This window comes from Streptopelia decaocto (assembly GCF_964273445.1).
Source record: "Streptopelia decaocto genome assembly, chromosome: 3".
Lineage (NCBI taxonomy): Eukaryota > Metazoa > Chordata > Aves > Columbiformes > Columbidae > Streptopelia > Streptopelia decaocto.
The window spans coordinates 22,597,568-22,619,314 of NC_138656.1; the positions used below are offsets into that span (position 1 = coordinate 22,597,568).

A 21,747-nucleotide genomic window follows, 5' to 3' on the forward strand; every position below is an offset into this window, starting at 1 on the left:
ATATTATATTATATTATATTATATTACTCTTTAAATATATGGAGGGCCAGCATTTTTAAGGGAAAAAAAGATGACACCACTAGAGAAGCTGTACAAAGAGAAAACAAATGAAGCCATGGAATTAAATATTAATTATTAGGGCTGATTGAGGTATATAATAATATTTCAGAACTATATTCAATCACATAAGCAATGTGAGAGAGGCATCTTTTATTTCCATTGAGTGAATTTGTTTTCTTCTTGAAGATAGTATGTTTTGGCTTTTTTATTTGTAGTTTTGGTTTGTGGTTTCTGTTTGTTATTTGTTTGTTGTTTCTTTTTGTGTGTGTGTGTGGTTTGTGGGGTTTTTGGGGGTTTGGTTTGGGTTTTTTTTTGTTTGTTTTCATTTGTGTTCTTTTTATATTCTACCACTTGCTTCTGGGTTATGGTGATGATAGGTAGCCGAATGATCAGAAAAGTTCAGTAAGAGTCCCATGTACGATGGCTCAGAATTTCCCAGTCCAAAGACCAATACTGTCTAACGGAGAATAGTAGCAACTGTGATTTAAAAACAAAACAACCAAACAAACCAATCCAAACCCTCTGTTAACCATATATGCAAGTTCCCAGACAGTTAGAAGCATGGCTTCAGAGATATAATTCATCATATGGTGTCACAAATAAGACTCTAAATATGACACGTGGGAATACGATTGCATAGCATCCAAGCCAAAAAAAGTGTTCTCATTTGATCTAATATTGCTAATATTATTACTAGTAATATTCTAGCACTTTTTTCCTGATTACTAAGCCACATGTTCTCTTGCATAAGAAACCTTTTTTCTGCCTAAAAGAAAAAAGCATCTTGTAAATTTGAAGGTGTTGGCATCCAGCTTTATTTCTCTCTTATATGTAATAAATTGTGAAGAAATCATGTGTATGACTGAAGCCCTAAAAATACAAATCTAACTAAGAGGCCGAATCTCTGGGGCCCAGCAGTGGCGTGTGGTTGTGCAAGTCGAGCTCTAAGGGCTTCCATCTGTGCCAATTAACAGTAGACTGGGAAGCCAGGCGACCATGATGGGTTTACTCCTGTTATCGGTCTCTAACTGCTGCACTGTTCAGAATTGCTGATTTCTCTGCAAAATCATGGCAGATGTATTACAGGAAAATGTATTGGTCGAGTAGCTAGTGAGAGAGTTAATGCAAAGGATAATAAGTAGCTAAGGCTGTGTCCTCCAGCAGACTTTGATGTGGTTTGATAATATATGGGATGGGTCAATCTGCCCTATTAGCAAATGTAGCTGGTTTATGCTCTACATACAAACTAGAGATTTGATAAAGCACTAAATTAGTTTTCACAAGGTATTAGATGTTAGATACTTAATGGGATCATCATGCTTTTGCTACACTTGGTTAAGATGTGTTCTGTAACAGAGCCATGCGGCAGCATGACATTTCACCAGGAAAAGAAGCGTGTCTTGTGACTGAATCACGAGTCTGGGAATTATAACATCCAGGCATCACTTGGCTTCCAAATTACCGACTGTCTGATTTACCAGAGGGGTTGATCTTTGCACATCTGCAGAATGGGACAGTGTTCTTCCCATTCCTCTTTACCTCCTTGTGAAGCTTAATCCACCCATGCTTGTAAGGTGGTTTTTTTGGGTTATTTTTGGTTTTGGTGGGTTTGTTTGTTTTTCTTTTTAATCTTTGGATGAAAAGGGTGCAGGTAATCATCATTCTTTGAAGCTTCGTTTGCACAGACTAATGCTGTCCCACTTGGCAGGTGCTAGGAAATTCCCTAAACTTGACAGCAGAGAATTTATAGATTCAAGCAAATTTGAATAAGAAGCCTTAGTAGAGTGTAAAAGGAGAAGCTCAGGGGTTTGATGTTGCCCTCCACAACCATGCTCTGCATTCACTCTGTGCCAGTGTTCAACTAGTATTAAAAAGGTGAAGTAAAACCAATAGCTCTGTCAAGCTAGTAACACTTTTGTACGGCCAAAAATCCAGTGGTAGGATATGTCACATGGGGACAACATCCTTGCCTTCACACCCTCACCCCAATTCTACTGGTGGGGAATGTGGGTGAAGTATGCAACCTTCATGGGGCCACATGGTAAACTGGTCTCTGAAATGGGTCCTCGATGTGAACGTTCCCCTTATCTGAACTGATGTTTGGTCTGCTAAAAAGAGGCTGTTGCTTTGGTTAGCTGGTAATGCTTTTATAAGCTTGTTTCTTCACTATCAGAGAAAGGGCTGTAAAATGACTTTTTAAGTTCCATGGTTTTTGTCTTGTTAAATAAAAATCTAAAACTGCTGACAGCAGCTGCCTTCAGAAAACTATGTTTTAAAACCCATTAAGCATTTTGTAGTTATCACATGAATCTAATTTTTGCTAATGTTATTTTTCCCCCATGTTTACAGATACTGTTCTTAATCCCATTTGAAATGCATCATTTTACTTTCTCTAACATGTTTCTACTTATGCAAGGAGCTGGTCCTGAATGACCACGGCCAGGCTTTGCACTTCTCGTAGCACTAAGGAGACATTCCTGCCTTTTTGTGAAATGCAGAAAGTGTCGTGTATAAAATGATCCCGTTTGAAAGGATAGAAGCCTCATCCCAATATAGATCACAGTGGAAAATGACTCAAAATTACATGACAGCTTCTTCCCCCGCTTTCCCCCCCCCCTCCCCTTCCTTTTCTCGGCCTGTTTCCCAGTCAGGCTGCAGTAAGAAATGCACCGTGTATTGTGACATCTTAGTTTACTGTTACTAATAATCCCTTTGCATCTTTCATTAGCGGGTTATTTATAGGATTGCAAAAGGGCAGCGGTACTGCTCGGCCTCTGAGATGGCGCTGCCAGTGTCCCAAGGACTGAAATGGTTTTTAAAAGCGCTGGGTCGCACCCTGGCCTCAGCAGCGGGCTTGCCTAGCTTGGGCAGAACAAACCTGTGCCGCGCTTTGGGCTAAAATCCCACGTTTTAAACCCACTGAGGCCAGTGTGGACTTCACATATGTGTATGAACAGGAAGACTTTGCCTCATAACTCCTGAGCCTGCACCTGATGAGCCACTCTCAGCTGGAAGGCTGCGCTTTCCCTAATAAATTCCTTTTTTTGAACCCACTTGTTAGTCAGGCGTTGTGCACACTAACTACAGCGAGGGCCCTGTGTCTTGGGCATAAATTACTCTCGCGTGGCACTGTCTCAGAGCAGCCCCCCAGTTATGGATTACTTTGTTCTCGACTTGACAGGAACATAATTAGAACTGTTGATGAAATCTACCAAATTGTTCCTCCGTGGCCTCAATGGTCAGGAAATTTGGCTGAGTCGTATTTGTCACCGATGTAAAGGCTCTAAACACTTCATATTAACTATGTTATTAATGTGCCCTCTAATCTGTCCGTGAATTGGTAACACTTGGAGTGAGCTTGTGCTCTAATAGCACCTTGTGATGAATACATTGTAATGCTGCTAAAAAGTTTCTGGAGGGTTTGGGGGGAGGGGTGGGAAATGCAAACCGTAATAAAAGTGTGAACATTTCTAGGTCGTTTCTTTTCTCTGTATGTGCATTTTTATGTTATACAGTTTTGTTTTGTTTAATTGGAGATTCATTTAGGCTTTACATTGACAGACCGTTTTCTGTTCTATAGGATTTGCTGACATTTGGGCTGTTTCATTGCCAGAGGAGGCTTTGTGTGTCCCAAAGGAAGTGAGTGATCTGGCCATAACAAATCCTGCCAAAATATTTTAACACCGTTACGATTTTCTAATGCAATGCGTAGTGAATGTGACTAGGAAAGGATGGTGAGTCCACGAAGGGGGTTCGCTCCCTCTCCTCTGCGGTTTGTCTGGTGGCACGAGCAGGCAGGAGCTGCTGGGGGTGGTGGGAGACCCAGAGCCAGCGGGGCGGGGGGGTGGGTTGTTTGGCTCCTGAAGCCTTTCGCTTCAGACACAGCAATGCCTCACGCTTAATCCTTAAGCCAGCCTTTCAAATTTTGCTCTTGAACTCTGTGAGAGTCCAGGGTGCTCAGACAGAGCGTTTCAGATGTTAAGTACATGCATTTTGGCTGCCTGCAAATGTTCAGTAAGTTAAAACAAGGAAAAATGCGTTAGACAGTTACAGATGGGAGAGAGATTAGTGGCTGAAGGTCCTAAAAGTTAACAGGTTGTTGTCTTGGGTAAAACAAACTCTCACCTTTAAAACAATGTATGATCCCTTACTGTAGTGTGATTTGGAAGAACGCTAAGGTGGCTCTTAACTGTACAAGCAACTGTACTTAGATAAAGTGTTAAAAAACAAAAATAAGAGTTTTCACATGTAGTGTTCAGGGGATGAAGACAATTCTGACAATGTAATGTTTAGCAGAGAACTGGAAGTTTGGGAAAACAATAGTTTAGATCCCTGAGCTATTATCTAAAGTAGCAGGCAATTAGCTACTGTTTGTTTTACTACCTTGTTGATTTGCTTGTATCAAACTCAACACTGCCCACACACCCCCAGCACCAAAATCACCCAATTCATGTTTAAAGTTAGTATTTAGTAAACAGTTTAAAACCTAAAACCAGCAAGCATTTCAAAATGTGCTGACTGCAGAATACCAGCCATCATCTCTTGTGCCCAGCATCCACCGTGCTGGGTTACTCTGGAAATTAACTTCTGTACCAGGGTAAACTCATGTTGCTTCAGCCATTTTACATCCACATACTTAAGAATAAACAAAGAAGCTGACCATCTGTACCAGCAAGTTTTGCTGAAGGGAGGAAAGCTAATGAGAAATAAGAAAATCTGAGCACGACCACAGCTCTGGAAGTTGCTCCACATGAGCAGATTCTTCCTCTTCTTCTGAACAGTCCCAAGTTTCTGAGTGGATCAAGCTATTTGGCCCGACCTGTGTTGTCAGCTTCTCAGATGGACATAAAGTCAGTCAGACCTTTCATCATTGATGGTGTTTCCCACTTCAGGTGTTTCTAGATTTGTCTTTGAATATTAAACAGTATTACAAGTTCTCATGCTCATCTCCTAAGCACTTGTTTGGTTTTTGCTGGGCTCACTCAACTGCCTCTTCCTTGTGGCCACTGTGCGTGTTATTTCTCAGTCCCAGGAAAATGGTGCTGGAGGGAAATGTTGGCTTGGGAGCTGGTCTTACTTTGAGACTTGATTTTATTACCTTAATATTTGTAAATGAAATTAGAATCTAACTCTGCACCTTTCTCATGCAAATCAATCTATTTCTAGTAATGAACATTTTAAGTTTTGCTTTGTTTTTAATATGTAGTTGTCATCTCTGGAAATCAGGATCAGAATTCAGGATGCTCAAATTAGGTGTTAGTGCGTATAGATATTCTTTTGATGACTATTATTAGAATAAAGTAGACCAGTACTTTCCCTGGATCTGTTTCTTTTCTCTTTTTCTCTCTCACATCATTTTGTCCAAGTTTTTCCTCTATTCTTTTATTTCATCCTTTAATTCATTTCAACCAAAGCCGTGGGGTCTTGAAGGGCTTTCTAAATAATTAGATCTTGTTACTTATTTGCAGTGTGTTCAAAACTGTATTACATTTTCTTTTGTTGTAGTCTTGTTTTATCACTGTTCTAAAATGGAACATTATTTGGGGTATTCTTACCCAAAGCATACTTTATGCTGTCCTGGCTGTACTTTGTCTGTCTTTCTAATTTGCATTTGGTATTGAAAGTTTTTCTTTTAGTGAATGAATGTTGTATTATCTTTGAATGTTACTAGTTTTCTGGGTTTGGTTTTTTTTTCTGGTTTCCAGTGGGAATGTCATGATATACATCCTGTACAGGCAAATCTAACTTGTGCCATTCAGTAGACCAAAATGCACCATGAGCAGAGCTTAATCCTGATTTCACTTTTTGTTTAAGAGAAGAAAGTAAAATTACTTCTGTAGAAACCAAGGCACTTCCTCAAGGGGGAGGTGGGGAATGGGGATTTAATATCACAATTGGGTCCTGGAATATTAATTTGATAAAACTGTATGATCTTACAGTGTCAGCTGTGGAGAGCATATGCTATTAGACGCTCATGTTTGAAATCAGGATTCATAGTTAATCATTCTAAGAAATAGACTTATCGCTTCATAAACTCTAGGAAAGACTGTTTTCTTTTCCAAACATTTAAATTACTCAGCCGTTTTATACATTAAAACCCAATTTAACTTACAGGGTATTTCAAAGAATTTTCAAATCTGTTTCTTTTAGGAACTGTACATAGACCGAGTCTTTAACACTGTGTAGTTCATATTCTCAACAGCATCTATTAGATTTTTTTTTTCTAATAAAATAGAGTTTCAAGAATGTCGCTTACCGGACTAGCAAGTACAAATCCCAAACAGCCAGTACCATTTTTAGGACACACGACATACCCCCTAAAATTACTGAACAGAAATCCCAATGTAGCTAATGAGCTCCAGAATATAGCTTAAAAACTCTTTATTTCCTTTCTCTAAGATGGTAATGGCCAGGTTAAAGTAAAGGTTTATTCTATCACCGCTCTTCTGCCACATTATGCAGACTGCATGCAAAACATATTCAGAGAAAAATAAAAAATCAAAATGTGCTGCAGGAGTTTAGGGAATGAGGTGTACCTGCTACTGTATGGAAAAGCTTGTTTTAAGGACCACCGTCTTGGTTCTCAGGCCCAATTTAATACTTGAGCCAGACTAGCATATATTCATGGCATTCTCCTTCCAAAAATTGCCTTTCCTCAAAAATGCATAAATCCATACTGTTTCTAAGAGCCTACAACAAATGTGATTTGACATAGTCCAGCTATGAAGTTGGTTGTTACTCGACCCATATGAAATCATGTTGTTTCCAAAAAATATACTGCCCACAGCTACCGAATAATCTTTTGGATTATTCAGCTGGGTGCTGATTTCTCAGCAGAAAGGTATAGATGAGTCAGATCACAGCGATCTAGGTCAGGAAATGAGTGGTGTGATTGTATACAATGCAGTAGGTCTTAAGAGTGTTGTAAGTACAAAGACCTAAAAGATGCTCATGATACTAGTGCTGTTACAGGTCTATTTACCAAAGGCACCCATCTCCTGAGCATAGCAACCTATTCCCACAGCATTAGTCACCTATTAGGAATTAATAGGATGGTGTTTGGTAAAGGTTACCTTCCCAAATCAAGGCTTAGCTACCCATGGAGAACAAGAAGTAGAAAAAGAGGTTCATAAGGTGGAAAAAATTGCACTATAAAGGCCAAATAAGGGAGAGAATAAGATTTCAAAATCAGAAACTGCTTTCTAAAGACTACTGTGGGCCCAGGACAAATTAAAGCAGTTTGCTTTAACAAAAAGAAATAAAAGGGAACTGGGGATTTTTTACCCCTCTCACTCTGTATCTTGCAGTAGAGCTGGATCTGAGGTGAGAGCCTGGTGCTTCTCTTCGTGAAGAGACTCTATGAATGAAAGGTCGCAAAGATAGTAGGATTTAGTAAGTAAAGTCATACTTGTCAATAGCTTCTCTTGCTAGATATTTAAAGTTCAAGAGCTTGTTTGCTTTAGTTAAGTGTTCTGAAGTGCTTTTAAAAGCATTGTCCCGTTTATATAAACAAATAGAGAAACTCACTGATAGTCTTCCCAGTCAGAGTGTGTTACCCAGTATTTGGATATCCTTCCTTGGGTCTGAAGAAGATTTGTGCCAGCAACTTGTAATAGACGTGAGTCTTTGTTAATGGAGTGTTTCATTAAATTACATTATTTGATCATAGATGTTGTCTACGTTGAAACACAGTTCCTCTGTTGCACAAACCCATCAAGAAATGGAGGGGAGTCAGTAGCTCAGAAACTTATTTATCCAGAACTTAAGTGTGACCTGAGGAAGAGTAAGATGGAGGCCTGATTTCCTCTTGAAATATTTGCAGTAGAGAATTAATACTTACATCTTTCCCATATTTGTCTTCTTCCTCCTCAGCTATGCTAACTCAGGAATCTCTTTAGGTGCTGAGAGTCAGGCAACCAAATTTAAACGTGTTCTCAAATTGTGGGAATATCCTGTTCTCACATGTATGACCACTCACAGAAAGAAAGGAAACTACTAACACTAATTGGCAGTGAAGCTGAAGATTGAGACAGTATTTACATGTTTGCACACAATGTTGTCTACCAGTGGTGTCGTGCTTCCCTACCAGTTGTCCTCATGGTAACCGCTCTACTATCACACCATTGCTCTTCAGGTGCAATGTCCTTTAACCTAGTGGTGCTGTTGTGATACTGAAAGCCTAAGGATGTTGTAAAATCCTGTATTGAAAGTTATCCTTTTACATATATGTGAAGAAATAAGCATTATTTGGAGGAATCACTGGCCATGCCTTATCCAATTAGCTCCAGAAGAAAAAGTAAAATGAACACTGTCAGCAACTACCCCGCAAAATGCCACGTAACTTGAGCAACAGGGATGTAGCTGGGTGCTATCTTAAACCTGAAATGGCATCCTTCACATAAAAAAAAAAAAAAGCATAATAATTTTTATGCGCATGTGTTTTCTTTTTGCCGACCTCGTATACCGTCTCTGAGATTCAAGGGGTGTCATAAGCACGTTGATTTAGAGCTGATGCTAATTTAAGCTGCATTTAATAAAACACAAGTTTGAGATATCTTACAAATTGGTGAATGTGGCATAGTTTGAAGATTGCTTTTGTCAAGTTTGATTAGCTCAAAGAGAAACCTTTTCCAAATATTGATTGTGAGATTAATCAGGCAATGTAAGACCTTGAATAATTCCTTATCACAGGAAAACAACATAATGTATTATCTCATTTGATGACCGGGAAAATGTAACTTCTGAGGATTTAAAATTTGTGCTTTAGAGACTGGACCCAAGGAAAAACTTTCAGACTGTTCTTTTTTAAACTGACTTTTATATTTCACTTTCTATAATGTATTCCCATATTATAATACAAGCTGATAGTGCCAACACCATTACGTTGAAGGATATTCTCATTATTGACTCCATTTTCAATTAATTATAAGTTTGTCATGTTTTAATGAGTAGGATTAAACTTTGATATTCCAAATAGATATTTTGTATTGCTTGCTTAGAAACTTTATAAAGAAAGTTGTTGAACCATTTCTCTGAATGACTGTGAGGAAACAATATGTTCCTTATGCACGTTAAAAAGCATTTACCATATTTACTAACACTTGTAGAAAAGCTTTAGTAGCTCTATACTTTGGAACAAAATTTTGAAATTTAGGCAAAAGCTTTCCTGTTCTTTTCTAACCTTCTCTGTCACAAACAGTTGTCTTCACTAAAAGACTCATATAGGCATGTGTTATGTCCTGTAAAATACATGACAGCAGAAGGAAGAGTAGCACCAATGTATTTTAGGCATACCCTAATTTTCACTGGGTGGTCTTTATTCCTCTTTAATAAATCCCTTCTTCCTTCTATAGCCTTTTTTTTTTTTTCCTCTAAAACCCAAGATGGTACTTTGTACTTCTACTTAATTGCCATGTCTTTTAAACCTTGGTATGTTCACGGCAAAGCTGTTCCACCTGTACCTTTCAGATTCGGTCCAATGCAGCTCTGCAGGGCATCTATCAGATTTTTTCTCCAAAGTTCAGAGTACATTAGTAAACTCTGTTTGTTCATCATATTTGCTAGTGGAAATTTGATGCTTGTTTGTCTTTTATTTCCTTATACAACTTAACACCTTTCTCACTAGTAGAGATCAAATCCTTTCTAAGAATGCTTATTCTTTTGCTTGTGTGGCTGTCAAATATACAAACAGGATGAATGTATTCTAGCTTGACAAGTCCTGCTTATTTCAGTAGCGTTATTATTTTGTTTTTCCCAATGTATCAATAATAATTGCATACCTGTAAGCAATAAACACCAAGAAGTTTGCACTCTGTGTCAGTAGATGGGCATCAAAATATGGGCAGGTACTGGTGTCACAGCTGCATAAATTGTAGTAGGTTCTTACCACAGAAAACCAGGTTCCTTGCCAGAAAAGAAAATCTTTCATTAAATACATTTTACATTGTTTCCTTAGTCAGTATTGAATAAAAACAGTAACCTACCAATTTGAATGGCAATGTCAACTGATATTACAGTTTGGTTAATAGCACATGAGCAGGATTTGAAAGGGGTTGGATCAGCATGTCCCTCACCAGGTAAAAACCCAAAGTCCTGGTAAATGCTTGGCCGCAATCTACACCCCGGGCCGTTTCACATGAGACCTGTTACTACCAAATAGCATTGTAGCTGCATATGGGTATTCAGGTTTCGAGAGGATGTGGCTGCTCTTTCTCACTTAGCAGGTGGCTTTTCATGTCCCATCACCTATCCTAGTGCTCCTTCAGCCCCCTAACAGAGTTGTGACGAGAACTGTTGTGGTGGTTCTGAAAGCTGCTTTCTGCATGTGGCCATCACAATTATCACACGTAGGCACCTTTGTTTAGCACATCCACGTGTATATTACTGCTGCAAATGCCTTCTGTTTGGGTGCGTTAATTTTGTATCTAACCTGTCTGTGGTGTTGACATTCTGCAGCCTAATCAGAGAGTTAAAGATGTGTAAAACCTGGTTGATCGCAAGATCAGGCTTTGTATGTCTGTATGATAGGGTATGAATTTCTTCATGCTCCTGTTTAGAGGAACATCTGTAACTCAGTTGTGGCTTTGCACTACTTGAAAGTAATTCAGTAATCTCATGCATGGCAATGGAAGTTTTATACTGCACCTCCCCATCACCCATCCTCATGCACATTTTCTGCATGTATCATTATCATCAGCATCTGTCTTTTGAGTGGTGATTTATTCATCTCTATGTCTCTGTCCCTTTATACAATAGTAGATCTAAAATTACATCTGTCTAGAGAGAAAGGCATGATCTCAAAGATTTAATGCTGGTTTCAAAATTTTATTGCAAATAACATTGATTTAAATTAACCAGTAATTATTTAGAATGAAGTAGGAAAGAGTTAAAAAAACAAAACAAAACTAAAGAATAAGAAGTCCCTTTCCTAGGCAAACTGGACCCCTCCTTCCAACAGAGCTGTTGCAGAAGGCTTCAATGGTATGAATAAATGTATTTCTCTTAACACTTTTGTTGTTTAAAATGCTATTGTTTCATCTGAGGTGTGAGGAGATGTGCTAACCTTGTCAATGTGGGTGCAGTAGAGCAGAAATGATAACTGTATATATTTTTTTTTTTTTAACAAAAATACAGAGTGAATGTGTGTGTGTGAAAGAGAGAGAGACAACTTATTTAAATCCTGAATACAGTCAGACCTCATATGCATTGTTAAAAAAAAAGCCCTAAAGAATTGCATATGGATTAGGGGGATGAATATTCTATTATTTCAGTCTGTTCTGCTGATCTTCTTATTGTGACTTTGCGCTTCAGAAATCTGCCAGGAATTTGGCTTTGCTGTACTAGGCAGTAATTTTAAATGTGTATCAAGCACTTGATAGTGTATGATTTGCGTGCTGTTGCATTCCCATTCCCTAAATTTTCCACCAATTTATTACTTTTTTCATACTGTTTTAATATTTCAGGATGATGAATATATACAGCATCATTAAAGGTAAATAAAAAATGCATGAAATTAAAAAATGGAATATTAGATGTTTCTTTGCTGTAATCCCTAGGTCCAATAGGAATGAAATGTCTCTGTTCTGTCAAGTAATCCCTAAACATGATTAGAGACCTTGTAGTTTCCACACAGCCCACATAATATTTGTATGATATAAGCCTATTTATGTAAGGTTTGAGTAAAAGTTGTTATTAGAAGACCTATAAACCTATTTTACAATTCAAAAAGATATGCTTCCCTCTTAATCTCTCTACTTTTATTATTTTGCTGGAGATGACAATACGTCCTTAATTCACTTTTCAGAATTCTGTTACATCTTTTAGGTACTTATATCGTGCATCAACGATCCCAATGAAATGTATTTCTAAGACAGAGGACTGAGTTCAACAGTTCATCTACTTATGTAGCTTGTCCTTAAATCCGCATTGGAAAGGATGTGCACCTCTTTCAAGGCCTCTTTTTTGACGTCCGGCTTTAATATGAACCAGGGGGTCAGGAGATGTAGAGATTGTTTTTCTGATTTTTGGGGAGGGGGAGATGGAAAGAGAAAGAGGGGATTAATTTTGTCTGTTTAAATTGTGTGATAATGCATTATCAGTGATGTAGGTGCTTCTGGCAGCATCACAGAAAGTTTGAGAACTCAGCTTTTGATTTGACCAGCCAACAGCCGAGTTTCAAGGAGAAAAAGCCAGAAAGAAGAAAAATAGGGAAAATTTTTGAATGACAAAAGAATAAGACAAGACAGACAATAGCTGTCTCCAGCTGTTTCTTGTGACCCAGCGCTTCCCATTCCCTGCCTCAGCTTCTTGCCTTGGCAGCAGAGATGCTCGTAGTCCCATTTGGTACGTTGTTAGGCTGAATTAATTAATGTTCAGAGATATTCAAGTTCCATGGTAACACAAGGAAGATCAATAAATAAATAAGAACTGTAACTTATACACTTCTATGCTTTGAGTAGACATTCACTAAGAAAATGTTTTCAAATTATAGCAGAGACCAGCTGAGGCAGTTCTCTATTTCCCATAAGGAAATTCGATATTATATTAACCTTGGGCTATCTGCTTCAAAAGACCCTATGGAAATACACCTGTATTTCTTCCACAGTGCACTGAAATTTTACTTTTATTTCATTTTCTGCAGTTAGGGTGGCATTTGAGCAATAGCTCTATTCTTGTGTTTATGAACTGAGAGAAGGAAGACTGCTCACTGCTGAGCCCAGGGATCCTCTTCCAGGAAAACTGAGATCAATAACTGTTATCAAGTCTTCATTTATAGGGAGTGTTAAATGACCACATAGTCCTGATGTTCATCAATTAATAGGGTGAGCTTAAAACCAGGCAGTCTGCCTCCCCACCCCCAACCCACCGTAGTCAGAACTTTTGATCTTTGCTATCATTTTAAACAGTCACTTTCAGTTATTACAATTTCTTTTAAACTGGATTTTGTATTACAGTGGTGCCAGTAAGTTAAAGGTAAGTAATGTTTTCCCTTGCCAACCTCCTCCTTCCTGCTAACAATGGAAGGTAGGAATGAGATGATGATGCATGAGGCTCATTTTATGAGCCAAAGCAGGGAATTAGAATTATTATTGCAATTATTTTGTGTTTTGGTGCTCAGTAAGGAGGCACGTGCACAGCCCAACCAGAGCAGAGCAAACCCTGAAAACAGAAAATAAAAGCCTCACGCACAGATGCATTCTCAGATGCTTTGGTTGCCTCAGTTTAAGTGGAAAAGACGGATTTGGAAAAGAGAGAGCTTAATTTAAGAAAATAATATTATGCTTTCGATCCTTAAAATGAATGAATTATTTGGATACTTAGCAGTATAATGTCTTTGAATAATGCTGGTACTTAAGATAGCACATTCACAATATCATTTTTTCTATGTTTGCCTCTTACGATGTTTTTACCAGTTTGGCATTTATGGGAAGCAATATCATTGTTGCAAAGTTTCCAAATTGCTTTTTACACAAATCCGCAGAAATTAAATCTCCTCCTTGTTATGAAAATGAAGTGATGTCTTGAGACTCTGGTATATTAGCACAAATCTGTGGAGACAATAAGCCCAGTTCTGCATGCAGTTATTGTGTGTCCACTTTTAATAGCTCCAAGAGGCTATTTTAGATATACGCTACCGCAGGACAAAGTAAATAAGCGTATGTTTGAGTATAGCATGTGAGCAGTAGCAAAGATGTCTCATAGGACTTCTTGTGCTTAAAGTTAAGCCCACGCCTGACCGCTTTGGTGGTGAAGAATGTAGCCCACGATGTGGGGTAGTGTGCGATTCAGGAATAATGGCAAATTATGCAAATTTTGAGCCCTCAGAGACAACATCACAAATCAATTTCAAGCTCAAAGAAAATAACGTGAATACAAATTGGTGTAGGCTGTAGGAAGATTTCAGGAGATGGTGTACCATGTGGTGCATCACAGATTGGGCCAATTGTGGAGGTCTTCAGAAAAAAACCCACAGGTGTTATTCTGGTTTCTGTTCAGAATAACTACAGGAAAAGCCAGGTGTTTTGTCTGAGAGGTGGAAAAATATAGTGGTATAGGGTGTACTAGCACAAAGAAAAAAATGGCATTTAGCAGAAACATATTTTGAAGAGCAGTAATGCTGAGCTTTGAACAAAGATGCTAGGTGGGAACTGTACCTGGCTGGGGAGCATTTTGCCAGGTCCTCCCCAAAACCCTGCTCGGCCACAGCTGCCAACAAAGGCGGCAGTGGCTCGGGGGGCAACATGTGCATGTCTAAGGACTTTTGCCTCATTAGTAAGAAGCAATGTAACATCCCAGCCCCTTTCTCCACCCCCTTGGACCACACAGCTCAATAGATATCAGAAGGGAACAGACACAACACAGATTGGGCAAGAGACCGGTTCATGGCCAGTCCAGGTGACTGGCATCACTTCCAGGCAAGCCACCATTTAGCAAGGCATGATGCAGAGTTATTTTAACTCAAAACCTTAATGGGTCTTCATAGCTGAATTTAAACTACATAAAAGTGCTGCATGTGATGCATTTAAATTCATTGACAGAATTAAGACAAGACTAAAGGAAGTGCATGATTGATTTTTTTTTTTACAAATACAAATGAATCTAATAGATGGAGGAAAACAAGATGGATCAAATTTTAAGACGTGGGAGCTGATTTACCTACATCGGATGTTTAATGGGATGCTTAATTTGATTGCTTTTCCAAAAACTACTCAAAATAGTCAAGCCACTGACTAAATGTCTGCATAATCAAGGTCTCTGTGTGCATCTACATCTTGATTTCCATGTACAAATAACCAACAATTAATGCTGCTGATTGACTACAGGGGAAAGTTTGAGGTTCAAAATGGCAACTTCAGAGTTCTGTGGGTCTTTTAGCATTATTTCACTATGTTTTTAGAGGTGAGTATAGACAAATTTATGCAAGTCTATGCAAATGAAAGCTTTTCAACTCAAGTTGCAGAAGGTTCTTCAAGGCTATAGCTAGAAAACATCTCTTTTCAGCAAGGTTAGTTGTGAAAGTTAGGCTCTTTATATAAAACCCCAACATATTATCCGACTTCTCTATAGATTAAAGGTCCCATTAGGTGGGTTTATGTTTCCATATTAAAAACAAAAACAAACAAACCCAAACAAATAAACACAAAACAGGAAAGAAGTTTGAATGGAAGGACAAGAACAGTTGTATTTATTTTGTAGCAATCACAAGGCACTGTGTACTTTCTTCTTTCTCAGACTGAACACATCTCTGAGTGGAAAGTCAGCAGCCACTATTGGCACTTTTTTTAATCCGTTTCATTAATATATATAAAGAATGCTATAGTATTGGACCAAGATTCTTAAAAATACTGGTGCTTCCTCCTTATTTTCACTGTAGTATTTCTACGCTAGTGAATTATCAATTACTTTAAGTCTTTTTCTTTTCAATGGCACAGCTACAACAACTAAAATTAAGGGTGTTATGCTCTCAGTCCCTTGCATCACTCATTCTACTGTGGGCACACTTTTGCTTTTTTCTTGTAGTAACCTTTACAATGCAACCGATAAACATTATTCCTGTTTTAATGGCTCCCAAATAATGTCATATTTAAATGAAATGCAGTTTGCCTCAGCAGGGTTCTTTGAATTTATGAGCATTTTTGTCCCATATCCTACAATAATGTGACAAATATTATTTGCATTTTTACTGTTTTCTTGAATACTTTTAAACACCCATTTTTAGGAGACTTCAGATTGCTTTTGAACATATTTGAATGCATTTTTAGCTATCACCAAGTCTAAAATAGGAACCCTTTTTTCCGCTTATCTTTGTTAAACACCTTTAAAAATCAGTGGTATTTCTTTTTTCTTATAAACCTTTCTTCCTTTAATGAATGCCAGAAATGCTGCACAGTTTATTCTAGTATAGGCTTCTTTTCTTGGCGATAATGGGCAGTAAATGGTCTGGTAACGTCTGTGCCATACACAGACATTTACCTACCTGAATGTTGTAAATAGAAACTTGAAAATTGTAACCTAGAGCGTCTGATCTTTAATCAATTAATACTAGACCTTTTAGGCAACTTTTAGAAAATGTTATCCAGAATAAGGTCTTAGAAATGGATCATTCTGTACAAATGGTCATGCTTGCCGTAAACTTGTGATCTAAAGAGTAGGTGGCCAGGCATGGCAGTGACCAATTAATTATATTTTCTTAACAAACATTCACTTTGCAATTTTTAAAACCACTGGGTGTTTTTCTTGGGGGTTTTTATGGTGCTTGGGGTGTGTGGGGGGTCTTGTTTGCTTTTTTTTTTTTTTTTAATAAATTCTTATTTTAGAAGAAAATTTACCGTTTGGCAACTTTAACCCAAAGGTAGACTAGAAGCTTAGTCTTGCTATTCTTGGAGGCAAATGTTCCAGTGATTCCACAGCATTCTTCATCTTGCCTGGGTTAAGATTTCTGTTTTCTTTTAATGAGTAGTATTTGTTTTGTTTTGTGTGTGTGGTGATGCGTTTTGTGCTTTTTCATTTGCTTGGGGTTTGTTTTGTTTTTTAAAGAATGAACATTGTCTGATCCTTTTAAGACAATGTTTCCTGTGTTAAATAAAAAATAAATTAAAGTAATTCTTGTATCTCTATGCAATTAGACTGAGACCACTTTGATATTCACAGAAGTCAGTGGGAAGATCTCTTTTTTTGTTGGTATGCTGCAAAAAAAAAAACTCTTCTGTGTATATTTTTGTGGTCAAAAAACCCAGCCAAACACCCTGTACAGAATTTTGCGAGTGAAATGAAATAATTAAAAATAAGATTGCTGTCACTCATCGGTCTCCATTTGAGCACCATGCTAGGCGCCGGCTAAAATTAGACCTCTTTAATGGACTAACGAGGGCAGGTAGGAGTAGAAACAAGAAAAAGATGACAAAAGTAAATATGCTTGTAAATGAGGAAACTACGTGTTTGCTTTTGTGGCCTTTGATCAAGCTCGGGAGTTTATTTCACAGGCCATTGTGGGATGCCTGGTAAGGGAACAGCCGCCTGGCGAAATTGGAAAGCGGTCTGTAACACGCCGGCTGCCGCCGTTCCTGCCGCTCTGATAAGATTGTAAGAGTTGTCAATATCAGTATTCAGCCTTGTAGCATGTCAGGGCATTTTTATGTGAACTGAACTGTCTGTGTGCGCTCCCTCCCGCTGTCTTCCCGCTCTCCTTCGCGCCTCTCGTCCTCGCACTGAAGTCAGGGGAGAGGAAAAAAAAGATTTGAGGATCGCCCAATTTGTTCTGACATAAAGAGATGTTTAGCTCTGTGAAAGGTGGTGGAGGCAGAGTGCCTGACTGACATTTCAACAGGCAGTCTGCTGGGATTGCTCACTTCATGTCCCTTCATATTCCTGCTGTGTCCTGCCCGAGTGCTCTCATCTAATCTTCACAGTGAGAGCACCAAGAGTCCCCTGGGCTTTGATGCTCAACACCTTGTTAGACGGGGTGTACGGTGCCACAGCTCCTGCTTTTGTGCTTGCTTTTGCTCTAATGTTTCAGGCTTGTTTCAAGTCCTTTTTTGTTTTGTTTTTTATTTTTTTTAAAGGGATTTGCTAAAATAACTGTGTATCTCCTAATTGCCTTGGTCTTCTCTTGACAGTGCTAGATTTGGGTAACACCAGGTAGAAACACACGGAGGGAAAGAAAATAAAAGACCCCAGTAAGTCAAAGCTTTAAGCAGCATTCTGTGCTTTTGTTTTTAAATGAAGATGCATTGACCTGCTTTGGCTGGTTTAGGAAACAGATGAGAGAAAATACTCATTGAACAACCAACAGGAGGTATAACACATTGATAATAAAGCTAAGACAGTGTCTGATCAGGAATGCTGAACTCCCTACCAGGTGCTGCATGGAAGTTCAGCGGCTGAGGGTTTGTTTGCTTTTACAATTCTGAACACGTTGTGGTGCGTTCTGGCATGCCACATCCTGTTACATCACGTCAGGTCAGCCTGTGATGCTGAATAACGCTAAGAACATGACTTAATGAGAGCTGATGCTCACCTCTTATTGCAGGAGCATTATCCAGGTGTCTTGTTAGCCACAGTTCCTATCTAGATTCAGTCTTCCTAAAGCAGGGATTATATTACAGATATATGTACTGTATTTTTAACGGATATATGTTATTTTTCATTAGCCTTCTCAAAATACGTTATTTAAAGGATGGGGTTTAATCCCTGTTAAGCCATTAAAAAATAGTCCGTATACTGCACTCCCGGTCCTCCTTTACGTATTTTTAAAGGCACTTCTCTTCAAACATATTATTATTGGTGACACAAAGCAGAATTGTATAATCCTCTCTGCTTCACGCAGATCTGGGGTCTCTATACTATTATCTCAGAAACACATCGCCATGGATTCTGTAACATATGGTTGCTCATGAATGGTTGCCACTGTTAAAATTTCCCCTCAGTTTCAAATTTTGAATAAATACCTCTTAATATACATCTCATCCTGAGCTAGAGTCATGTGTCTCACCAGGTAAGAGATTTCTAATGTAAGCTTATATTCTCAGACAAACTTTTCAAACTTGGGTGCCTAAAGCTGAACTCTCCTCCCTCCCAAAATGCAAGGACAGCTACACAAAAACACTGATTGTGAACAGCTGTGTGGTTTCCTTCAGCCAGTGGGTTATCCAGTCACATGTTATATTTGCTAGGGATCAGCAAGGAGTTCTTTTCCTGCAATAGTCTGAACAGGTGGATTAAAGCAAACTTATCTTTATTTCCATAGCATCTATAGCACAGAAGAGCTAAACTCGTATTAGTGTACTCTCACAATTAGAGGTTGTTGTAGAAAGGCTGTAGGGGTTTCACCATGGGCCGGGCTATTCAGAAGACCAAATCCAGTTCTCAGAAACAGAAATAACCAGTGAATTAACTTGTAAGCTTTTTGCGTAGGTAGGGGCCGGATGACATCAGACAGCTTTAAAAAGTGGTTCAGCGAATCTTGGACACTCAAGAAAAGACTTGCACATACATAAGGATCAGATCTCTCTACCTGTTATCCAGCATGACTAATAACTGGGCCCATGCTGTAGCAGATATAATTGATGCCTGGGTCATATTTATGTAAGAGCTGCTGTCATGCTTCATTCCTGTTTCAATGTGTCTGTCTTCATTTTGCCTGTGAGTTGGAGTCAGCACAGCAATCATTAGCATCCCTTAAAATACATACAAAGGAATCACGATGTCTGACGTTTTCACTGGGAGAACGTTTTGGGTATACTCTGGCACACGTAGCCTGATTCTGTCAACTATTGAGGTGATAGTTGGTGTATATACTGTGCAAATTTGTAGCAGAAAGGACTTTTTTTTGGAGGAGGCTCTTGTAGGTGAAGGGGGCATCTCATCATGGGGCATTTGGAAAAGAGGAAAACAAGAAGCTAGTGCCAGTCATGCCCATCTTAATTGCTCAGGTGTGTCAAACTCCTGCAGACATTTAACTACAGAGAAGTGCATTGGCAAAACGTCTCCGTACTTCAGGCTGTGGTCCAGCAGTCTGTGATAGATGTCTAATTTAAACATGTGAATAATCCCAGAGATGCTTGAGGACGAGTCCTGTAGTGTTACACACATTAAGTGATTTACTGGATTGAATGCTAAGCAAAAACTGTTTCTTCCCCAGCAAGTAGGCGGCCAATGCATGTGGCATGTTCAGAGGTACACACAGGCAAAGGTGTGTTTGTGTGCATGTGCTTATGGGCTTTCTCTCTTCCTGTTTCCTTTTGTGTGCACACAAATTATTATACAATATTTCACTTTTATAAATAATTTAATTGTTTTCTAAAACTTGTACTTGTCTGTGCAAGGGTAAGAATACAAGGCTATACAGTTAACTCAGGTTGATTGTTTCCAAACAGCTGGATATAGAAGTTACCATTAATTTAACAGAAGTTGCACTAATTTAAAAATTGACTTAAAAGACAGTAAATGACTCAATGACTCATTTAATCAATATAACAATTGACTTAAAGTACAGTAAGTGACTCATTATATTAAGCTATAGAAAGACACCCAATAAAAAGAAGAGAAAAAAAAAATCTGTCAGGAAGTTGTAGCTTAGTATCCTGATTCATTTTTGTTCAGATAAAAATTATCTGATTACCAAAAGTGAATGTAAGGACATCTACCTGAGTATTACAAAATAGGCAACAAAAGCACCACCATAAAGCAGGGAGCCAAGTGTCACTGAAACGTTTCCCTTATTTATTTATTTATTTATTTATTTATTTATTTATTTATTTATTGTATCAATAAATAAAGTTTACAATAATGCTTTAGTTGAGAGATGCTTAGTTGCATACCTGGGTACTATTAATTTACTAATATTGAGTAACTCTTCTATGTGTCCCTAGATTTGTTGAACATAACGTCTATATGTTAAACAGTTTTCTATGGTATTTAAAAATTGACATTTCAAAGAGTGTAATAGCATAATGAAATGTAAACTGAAAACAGGAATGAGTTAATTAGACTAATGATCCCTTGACTCCTTTATTAGCCAGCTCTTTAGAAATTGGGATTAGCTTTGTTTTCTCTGCTGAATAAAGACAGGAAGGATGATGTTGATTCTAGTAAATGACAGCACCAGAAGAAATGAGTGTTTTCCTGTTTGTTATAGGTTTCATAATTTAAGATAAAAATTTAGCCTTCCTGCATGCATACCTAATTTTATTACACCTTGACTTTAGCTCAGATTGGAAGAGAGAAATCAGGAGAATATCCGAAGAATGCCTACTGATTTCATAACATGATTTTAGAGGTAATCCATTCTATATCATTTCTGGATGTGAAACTTTAAGATTCTTCGTGCGAACCTGGAGGAGACTGGGTTTGAATTTAAACAAAGTCTTCAGAAAAGGCAAGCTTGACAACTTTTTAATCTAGGTTTTGAACACTTCTCTCTGTAAGAGAGTGATTTACATGTTTCTCTTGCTTTTAAGGATTAGCAAGAAGTGCAAGAAATTATGTCTGTAGTGGTTTAAACCACGCATGCACAGAGCAAAATATCTTTTTAATGACAAATAGGAGGATTTGTAAGTCAGTAGCTATTAGGCAACAACATCATTAAAACTTCCAGCAATTCCAGACCTTGCTCTCAGGAGTTGCTCGGGCCAAGCAAAACCTTAGGTAAAGTGCTGAATTATAGACAAGAAAAAGAAAACTAGAATTCAAATTGGTATGAATTAGCGATGATTCACTAAGGTAATTTCTGCTCTCCGTTACCCTCGTGTGACAGCATTGTGGTGTGTGGAGCGCAGAGGGGGCAGAGTGGGAGCCGCTGACAGATGGCTTTTAAGTTCGGATTCTTTCTGCTAGATTTTTATCCTGCAAAGTAATGAGCTCCTCAGCTTCTCCCAAAATCTACAGGTAGAGAGGACACCCAGCGCCGTGCACAATCAGCTCTTTAACAAATGCCTGAAGAATACAAAATTTATCACACAAATGAGGCAACAGAGAGGAGGTGGCAGCAGCTGAGTTATGAAGCTTTTTACTCACAAGCTGGGTTTGTTTGCTGTCCCACACACCCCTGCTCAGTGTTCTTTGAGCACCATGCTGAAACAGAAGTAATAATGTCATTTGTTTCTAGTTCAGACTTTTCTGGAGAGCGCTTTTGAAGAGGTGTGGTGGAGCAGTTTGGGGTTGGCAGGATGGCTCCCCGCGTGCTCGGGC

The 21,747-nt window shown here is 38.4% G+C and overlaps 1 protein-coding gene across 10 annotated transcripts in view; it reads left to right on the plus strand.

Annotated features, from left to right (window-relative positions):
• Positions 1–21,747, plus strand: part of ESRRG (estrogen related receptor gamma) — a 404,778-nt gene that overhangs the window by 167,762 nt on the left and 215,269 nt on the right. For 3 of the 10 annotated variants that reach the window (XM_082049949.1, XM_082049944.1, XM_082049948.1), the window contains one exon: positions 3,641–3,794. The exons of 4 other annotated variants lie outside the window; for them this stretch is intronic. In XM_082049949.1, coding sequence (XP_081906075.1) covers positions 3,760–3,794 — 35 coding nt within the window. In that variant the 5' untranslated portion in view covers positions 3,641–3,759. Of the gene's footprint in view, positions 1–3,640; positions 3,795–10,991; positions 11,041–11,522; positions 11,552–21,747 lie in introns of those variants that run through there. 3 more of the 10 variants (XM_082049952.1, XM_082049950.1, XM_082049953.1) reach the window with 2 other exon arrangements.